This window comes from Sorex araneus, chromosome 1 (assembly GCF_027595985.1).
Source record: "Sorex araneus isolate mSorAra2 chromosome 1, mSorAra2.pri, whole genome shotgun sequence".
In the NCBI taxonomy this organism is placed as follows: domain Eukaryota; kingdom Metazoa; phylum Chordata; class Mammalia; order Eulipotyphla; family Soricidae; genus Sorex; species Sorex araneus.
This window is the reverse complement of record NC_073302.1, coordinates 238,082,500-238,091,754: the sequence shown is the minus strand read 5'-3', so window position 1 is coordinate 238,091,754 and position 9,255 is coordinate 238,082,500. Positions and strand designations below refer to the sequence as shown.

The 9,255-nt window shown below is 50.2% G+C and overlaps 1 protein-coding gene across 3 annotated transcripts in view; it reads left to right on the top strand.

Moving 5' to 3' along the window:
• The first annotated feature begins 1,311 nt into the window (after positions 1-1,311).
• Positions 1,312-9,255, top strand: part of B3GLCT (beta 3-glucosyltransferase) — a 131,342-nt gene continuing 123,398 nt past the window's right edge. For all 3 annotated transcript variants that reach the window (XM_055122776.1, XM_055122768.1, XM_055122762.1), the window contains exon 1: positions 1,312-1,448. In XM_055122776.1, the coding sequence (XP_054978751.1) occupies positions 1,376-1,448 (73 nt within the window). In that variant the 5' untranslated portion in view covers positions 1,312-1,375. The remainder of the gene's footprint in view (positions 1,449-9,255) is intronic.

Genomic DNA, 9,255 nt, shown 5'->3' with positions numbered 1-9,255 from the left:
CTAACAATGAAACCCAAGGATGCTTGTGTCCCTCCCTGCTAAAAATGTTCCTAATTTATGTGTTCACAAGCTGGATGGAACAAAATTGTATGATCTGTATTTATAGAAAATGGGTGACAATACATTTATTTAGAGCCCAGTTTTAAGAAAACAGGGAAACCAGAGAGAAAAAACTCATTGTCTTCAGACTGACTTAAAACAAAAGAAAACAACTGCAGGGCTGGATGGTACAGCTGGCAGTCTGCTTGCCTTGCCCTGGCTGGCCAGGTTTAATCCCTGGCACCATATATGGTCACCCGAGCACCAGGAGTCATCCCTCAGCACAGAGTGAGGAGCAAGCCCTGAACACAGCCAGGTGTGGCCCAAACACCCAGTCCCCAACATACCCCCTCATAACATAAAACAATTGCAGATGCTTTTACACAAATAACAATACTGCACTGAAAATAGCTCCTTGCCCCCACCACGCCAAGCACTCAAGCCAACAAACACTTATCCAGAACCTTCTTCTCCAGCTCCACCACATCCTACTGGTATTCCTAGCCTTGGCATCTGTCTTCACTTGTAAGATGGCCAGCTCTCTGCCCGGCGATGGTGTGCAGAAGCCCCGTAAGAGGCGTAAGGTACTGAACGTCTTTGTATTCCAATTCTATTTTTAGCTGAAGTTTAGGATACAGTCACACAGGTCCTCGTCCGTAATAACGAGCATTTAATATATTTCAACGAAATGACATTTGCACAAACTTGTATTAAAAGCCAAATTCCAGGTCTATACACTACTGGCCGGACTCCATTTTTTTTTTTTTTTTTTTAGAAAAGGAAATCAGGTAAATTAAATGAGTTGTTCTGATTAAAAACACCTTCATCAAAGTAGAACACTGTTGCCAAGAACATTAAGAGGTGATTTAAAGGGGGAAAAAAAAAGCAGATGCTACATCAACAGGATGTTACCCTTCCTTTTCCCTGCCTCCACGCTTTGACTTTAGGGGTGCGGTAGGGGAGTACTGACCTACTGCTGGGAATATGGAAATGGAAGGTGAGCAAGGTGGGAGCGCACGGAAGAAAAGGGGCCTGAGTGCGGGGGAGGAAGCGAGAGGAACAGAGCCGGGGCGCCCGGAAGGTGGGCGCTGTCCTAGCGCAGAACTGGACGTCCGAAGCCCAGCTGCCGGCGGCTGGTCGGCGGGCGCGGCGAGCGCGCACGGGGCCGCTCCCGCCGCCGGCCGCCAGAGGGCGCGTTCGGAGCCGGCGGAGGGAGGAGCGGAGCCCCGAGCAGGGTCAGCCGCGGCGCACGGGCGGCAGCGGCCCCGCACGGCTCGGCTCCCCGCGCGCCTCCCGTGCCCGCGCCCCGGCTGGGAAGCGCCGCCGCGCCCGCGGGATGCGGCCGCCCGCCCGCTGCGGCCGCCGCCTGGCGCTCCCGGCACTGCTCGCGCTGCTCGCCGGCTCGCTGGGTAAGTCGCGGGCGGCCCGGGAGCGCACGGGAGACGCGCGGGGCGCGGGCGCCGGCCCCCGCCCCGACTCCGCGCGCCCCGGGAGGCGCCGGACGGCCCGGCCCTGCCCTGCCCTGCCCCGCCGCCCGGCCCGTCCCCGCCCGCCGCAGCGCCCTCTCGCGGCGCCCGCCCGGGACCCGGCGCCCCGCCACCTCGGGGCGCGCCGCTGTCGGGGCCGCTGCCCGCCGCCCCCCGCCGGCCGCCCGCTGCCCGGGCAGCGTCTGGGGCGCGGCGCCCGCCCCGCCGGCCGGCGCCGAGCCCGCGCGCAACTGCGAGAAACTTTGCGAGGAGGGAAGAGGCGGCCGGGCCCGCCCCCCTGCCTTCCGCCCGCCTTTCCCCCGCCGCCCGCTGCGGGCGGCTGCGCTCCCGTCCGCGCCCCGCTCCCGCCCGGGACGGCGCCCCCCGGCCCGCGCGTCCCCTGCGCGGCGCTCCGCACGCGTCCCCCAACTTGCCCGCGGCCGCGCCGCCCACTCGGCCCGTTCCCCCGGGGCTGCCCCGCGGCGCCGTGCCCGGAGCGGGTGCGCGGTGGGCACGCGGGAGGCCGCGTTGGGGGTGGGGGGCTCTGGGCAGCTTTTCCGAACCCGGAGTCTTTCGGGGGGAAATTAGAGAACGTGTCGGGAAAACAGTTGCCTGTCGGGTCCTTTTCCTGCCTTAATATTCCTTCCTTTTTTTTTTTTTTACCCTCACTTTCCCCTGATCGCCTCAAAAAACAAACAAACAAAAAGAGGCCATTTCTCATGCTCCGGACCCGAATCCGGGCCAACAACACCAGGGATCCAGACGGAGGAGGTACAGCTGGTACACCTTCTCCGGATGGAACCCTGGCGACACTGAGAAGCAACTAACACGGCTCCGGGTTGCGGGACTGGAACACATCCGAGCCGCGCGGCCGCTAACGCGGCCGCGCGACCTTTTCTAAAAACTGAAAACATACAATCTTTTAATGACAAACCAATTATCAACTGCTTCCTTAGTAGGGCTGTCTTCATTGGGGGGAAACTCCAACAACAATAGTGAGTTTTGTTTTGCAATATGGAATGTAAGCAAGGTAGAGAGAAAATGAAGTGAAATTCATCAGTTATACAGTTGGGGGGGGCCCTGGCGGGGGGTATACTGGGGATTTTGGTGGTGCAATATGGGCACTGGTGAAGGGAGGGTGTTTGAATATTGTATAACTGAGACATAAACCTGAAAACTTTGTAACTTTCCACATGGTGATATAATAAAAATTTAAAAAAAAAAAAAAAAAAAAAAAAAAAAAAAAAAAAAAAAAGAGGCCATTTCTCTTTCCTTAGGAAATGATGCGTTAACCCCCCCCCCCCCCCGCGCAATTACTGTAATTGACGTTCCAGATGAAATGTATTGAAGTGTTAAAACTTGGATTAAAAAAAAGTCATTCCCTTTTCTTTGTTCGTAGTTATAGGGTTATTGTCTTTGAACTCAGAGACTTGCGTTTCCAGTGCGTTAAGAGGCACTTGGCTTCAGAGTCTTCGAAATGGCAGAAAGGTGCCACTTCGGAAAAGGCAGCGCTTTTACTGCACAGCGCTGTTTGGGTACCGCATCGCCGCCTCTTCTGCCCTTTGTTACCCGAATTGAAAGTCTCCTGGTGATGAGGGACCTTTATTTGCATACCCCTGGCATTTCTATAGGTGCTCGCTCAGGAAGAGTGGGAAACCGGAGTGAGATTAATTGTTAATTAATTGTTACATGCATGATTAAGTAAGCAACAATGTAATTAAAAGTGTGCGGGCACCTTGGACAGAGAAGGCTTGTAATTGATGGCGGGGAGCAAATGGACCTGGCGGAGTCAGCGTTAGTGGAAGAAAGAGTGTTGGACAGGGAAGGTGTCTTGGGAGAGGGGTACCTGCATGGGTGGGGGATTCCGGGCTACATCTGCTGGGCTGCTGCCTACAAGTTTTGCAACTCAAAATGGGGTGGGTGGTAGCCAAAATTGGCATTCTATTTATAGCACTGCACTTCATAAGGCTGTTACAGGCGATATAATATTTGTGTATAATATCTACAGTATTCAGGCAGAAATGCACATTTGTATTGCTTATGTGTATTTTTTTTTATTGCCGTAAAAGAGACTGTCTATCTGTTCTGTCCAAACTTGATAATACATGAAAGGACATATGGAATGAACCGAAATGTCAACACATTTTTAGAGATGTCGATTAGCTAGTGAAGTTGTCAGATAAGCATAATAAATAAGACATAAAACTTATTAAAAGGTCCCTGTGAGACATTTGGCTTTGTGAACTGGCTTTCATGGGTTGGTGCAGATTGGAAGTTTTGAGGTTTGAAGTAAACCATCAGTTCATTTTATTGCTGTGCTCTGAGGTTCTGGGAACAGGCGCCCAGCTGTAAGAGTTTCTGCTGCTAATACTCTGTATTTTGTAATCTTGTTGATACAAAGATAATTTAAGAGGAGTTCTAAAGCATGTGAACTATTCTGATAGCTTAAAATGTATAGGGTTTAGTTTCCCCTGTTTGACTTTCTTTTAGGAAAGAGCCAGTAGAGAAAATTTATTTTAAACCTGTATAATGATAAGGACAAAATTCATTGCACCTTCATTGCTGACCATGACTTTTTGTATCAGTTTTCTTTTTCTAAAGTGGGGGGTGGGGAGGGGTAGTTATATAGATAAGATACTAGAATTTCTTTTCTCCTCCGGTTTTCACAGACTAATTCTGCTGTAGCAGCACTGCCGTCTGCCTGCTCAGCTACCGTCATTCCTTTTCTTACTAGCCGACAAAACCCTTCGATGGTCTGGAGCGGTCTGGAGGGAAGTGTGTCCCTGCAGATCAGAGGTAGAAGCCTGATCCCAGTGTATCTGAGGAGAGAGCCTTTAGAGGAGTAATCAGCTTAGGTTATGACGCTGTGAGAGTCGGGCCCTAATCCTCTGGTACTGGCATCCTTAGGAGTGCAGAAAGAGGCCTGGGAGGAAGGCAAACAGGAAAGGCCACAGGGGGGAAGACATCCACCCTCAAGCCAGGGACAGAGGCCTCAGCAGAAACCAAGCCTGCTTTCACCCTGACTGGGATCGGGAATGAGCTCTGGAACTGTGGGGACTGAATTGCTGATGTTTAACACACTGATGCTGGTTCAGAGATTGGTGTGGTAAGCCACATCCAAGTGTGAGCCACCGGTGGTACATGCAGGCATAGGTGGGTTAAGCCCTCCAGCCTGTGGTTTTGGTCCTGGCACTTTGATATGTTGGGTGAGGGGAAGAATGAAGAACTGGGGCTGGTGTCTCAGTGGCCATTGGGAAAGCATTTTCTAGAAACCCTTGCCACAGGGTAGCCGTGGGCTTATTGCAGATTTCTGAGTGGCATTCTTGGTGATTCAAGCTTATTTCCCAGGCTGGCCCGACTATGATGCAGACTGTTTTGTTTCATTGTCTTTTTCACTGTGTGTTACTGTGTGACTCCAATGGCTGGAGTTATGGTGACCATTTTGTGACCATGAGGTGGTCTTGAAGGTGGACACTTGGAGTAAGTGTAATGGAGCGGAGAGGAGAGCGCCCCCTGCATGTCAATAGAGGCAGAGCACTGTTCTGTCCCTTAAGCCACTATCCCAGACTTCTAACACCTAAAATTAAAAAGCTCTTTTGGTCTTCTGTTATAATCGGCCAGATTGAATCCTGATCAGCTTCCCAAATTGATACCTCTATGAAGATGCGTACTTGATCCAATGATAAAATAATTGCTGTTAACTTTTATCTTCTTTATTTATACCTCTATTCTTTGTGAACCGAGAACATATTTCTTGGTACCCACCAACATGAGGGATGACTTTCCATTCATTGTTGTGAGTTGGAAATTTTGGGCCAATGAGAGCCAGACCTGACTTGGAGTGGCATTGAGTTCCTTTTAATTTTATATTTCTTTTTGGTTTCTGAGCCATACCTGCCATTGCTCAGGCCTTGCTCCTGCTCTGGGCTCAGGGGACAGTTAGGGCAGGGTTCCAGGAACTATATGGGGTGCCAAGAATTGAACAGGGCAGCAGACGCCTTACCCGCTGTACCATCTCTTTGGCCCTGGCTCAGTGTTCCTGATTTGAAGCCCTTTAGTCCCTGAGTCTCAGTTTGTTTCCCAGCTCTTCCTGGCACAGATGCTAACCCTGAGGCTGAATTCTCTGTCTAATCCAGGACCCCAAGTTGGCAGTAGTCCTGGCTTGACTGAAGGGAGTTTGCCTGTAGCCAGCAGTCAAGCTCTTTGGGGGATAGAGGGATAAAGCTGACAGAGACGGATCCTTCATCACTTTCCTCTCTGCCAGATGCCCTTAAACATATTGGACCTGCTGCTGCTTTCTTGGGATCAGGATGGACTACCTCCTCCCACCTCCTTGTACATGGGAAGCCTCGGCAGTCACGTCCATACCCCAAAGCCCCCACTCAGTGAAAAAGCTACTCCAGCCTTACTGTCCCGATAAAAATAACATATGCCCTGAACAAACACGATGACCTCTAAGTACCTGTATTGCAAACTATAATGCACAAAAGGAAAAGGAGAGAGTAAGAAGGAAAGTGATTCCCATAGAGGGAGGCTGGGGGTGGGGAGTGGGGTGTTGGGGGATGGTGGGAGGAAAATGGGACATTGGTGGTGGGAAATGTACACGGGTAGAGGGATGGGTGCTGGACCATTGTATGACTGAAGCCCAATTATAAACATCTTTGAAATGGTCTATCTCATGGATATTCAGTTAAAAAAGTTGAAAAAGAAATGGTGGTCTATGGAAGACTCCCTAGAATTGGGATGGGAGCACAGAATTGAAGAGGGAGCAGACGGCAGTGAAGTGGGGGTGGGGGGGAAAGAAAGAGCAAGGCCCTGGGGGTGGGTGCAGGAGTCTGTATAAAGAGGGCAGGACTAGAGAGCCCAGAAAGGAGCTGGGCAGATTCTGAGGGGCTGGTTGCAGGGCCTGTGCAGTCTGGACCATGGAAATTCTGCCTTAGTGACACGATTTATTTTTTGTTGTTTTTGGCCACACGTGGTAGTGCTCAAAGGTGACTCCTGGCGCAGTCCTCAAAAGTAAGGGTTGCCAGTTGAGCTCAGGCGACCCTGGGGTTCCAGGTATTGAACCCAGGCCTCTCACATGCAAATCCTACTAGCGGAGCTTTCTCTCTGGTTTGTGATTTAACTTAGCTACTGAGACACTCCCCTGGTTATCCTACACAGCAGGAACTTGAGGGGGCCCAATACAGGCGTGGGAGGGGACTGGGATGACCATGCTGGATCCAGCCATGGAAAAAGTGATCAGGACCAATACTCCCCTCAAACAAATTCTTTCCAAATTGGATTGTAGATAGAATAGTTCAGGATGCACAGATAAAGTTTGTCGGAGAGATAACACTGAGAGGAGTGGGAAGACACAGTGAGGGTGACACAGCAGTGGTGGAGAGCAAGCCTGGACGCTGGGAGAAGTTGCTGTTTCCTGTCCCACAGTGCTAGGGTGTGTTAAGCGGTGCTTTTCACTGCTGTGAGCACAATGGGGAAGTGCCAGGATAGAGCTTTCTCTTCGTAGTAAGATATACATGCATGTATGTACACATGCACAAAAGGTATCATTTTAAAACCATTTTTCAGTGTGTGGAGTTTTATTTATTTTTACTATTATTTTGGGGCCACAAAATAATAATACTGTTCTCAGGGCTTACTGGATCTTGCCCAGAGATCACTCCTAATGGTGCTCAGGGAACCATATGTGGTACCAGGGATTGAATCTGGGTGGACTGTGTGTAAGACCAGTGCCTTATCCACTGTTTTGTCTCTCTCTATCTCTTTTTTTTTTCAAAGTGACTTTAAGTACCCATTTAAGTACCCATTTCCATAAAATTTCACTTTTTTTTTAAAATTGGGGACATACCTGGTGGTGCTGTGCAGGGGCTCAACCTTGGGGCCTCCCATATGTGCAGGTTTGCTGTGTCACCTGATCTACATCCTTGGTCCTTTGAGCATTTTCTCAGCCTTAGGGGAGATGAGATGTGTGACTGGAGCTTGGGATGTAGCTGCTCTTTGGGCAGGTAGCTGTCCGGGTTTGTGGCTTTGGAACTTAGTTTGGCTGGAGAGAGATTAAGTAACTTTTCTTATTTTTAAAAAGAGGATCTTGATTGGCAAAGTACATTCACGTTGAAGCTGGCCCCACGAAGTTAAGAGTGAAATACTGTATTCAAAATCAGATGGGTCTTATCCCTTGCAGAAGCCTTAACATGAGGACAGCTATCCACCTCTCCCCCTCGCTTTGTTTAGCTTTGCACCCAGGGACCAGCCCAGGTGGGGATTTATTGCTCGCTCTGGTACCCCCGACCTGCATCACTCAGTTTCTGTTCCCTTCCCTGACGGTTGCTCTGAGGATCTGTCTGTCATCTCCCAACCTGGCCAGTACAGGTCTTCCTCATCCATCACCATGTCTCTCAATTGTTTGAGAGTGGAGCAGTGGAATCAGACCTTCACAGAAGCTGTGTTAACTTTAGAGTGTATATGCCCCACGAGACTTGATAGAAGTTGGTGGGGGAAAAGTTATTTATTTTTATCTGTATTATCATCTAAAACTATGGGCTCAGACACCCCCACACCAAAAAAAAAGTGTATCACCAAGTGGGATTTGAACATATATCAGGCACAATAATTCTGTTTTCTCCTAGGGAGATGACTTACTTTTTACCCCGAAACAGTGTTTTATGACCCGAATAGGCGATACATCTTGGTTGACATCATTGGTCCCTGCCAGAAGCTCAAGGCTCTTGATGCTTCACATTGAACTTAGGTTTTCCCAGATCTTGAGCTTGCTCAGACGTGCTCCCACCCCACGCATGTCTGGCCGTGCAGTCCAGCGCCTGTCAGTTGTAGTGGCTGGCAGATGGTGGAAAGGACTGAGTTCAATCCTGGATCCCCTGTGGTCCCTTGAGCATGCCCTGATGTGGCCTTGGTGGTCTCCAGCCCCACAGCACCTCCTGCTGGAGCACTGGAGCACTGGCAGCTGTGGGTTGAGTATCACTAGCAATGGCCCCAGGGTCCCCAGCACTGTTAGGGAGACTCCAAAAATCACCCCAAACCCAAGAAACTTAGAAGTTAAATTATGTGTTACTATATATTTTATATTTATATTTTACTATAAAATGGAATTACATATGAGCGATAGCATAGCAGGTAGGGCGTTTGCCTTGCAGGCGGTCGACCCAGGTTCGATTCCTCCGTCCCTCTTGGATAGCCTGGCAAGATACCGAGAGTATCCCACCTGCATGGCAGAGCTTGGCAAGCTCCTCGTGGTGTATTCGATATGCCAAAAACAGTAACAAGAAGTCTCACAATGGAGATGTTACTGGTGCCCGCTCGAGCAAATTGACAAACAACGGGAGGACAGTGCTACAGTGCTACCACAAACTCAGTGTTATATAATACATATTATATAATAAATATATTTTATAACTATATAATAAATATTATATAAATCACAAACTCTCCCTGTCCCCCAGCCCTGTCCCCTCAGTCATGGCCATAGGTACCTTCGAGCACAGGCTTGCGTGTTAGGTTTCGAGGTCTGGCAAGTCTCCTACATTCTGTACGTCCAGCTGCCTTCGGGAGCTGTCATCAGCATTCAGCCTGAGCCTGCCCAGCACGGTGGCCCACCATCTACAGACACCGCATGACTGTCTGGTGGACGAGTGGACAGAGTCCGTTCTTGACGGCAGTGACCAGAGCTGCTCACACCCAGAGCCCTTGGCCTGCCCCAGGCCCTGACCTGTGACTCGAGGCCGAGCCCTTG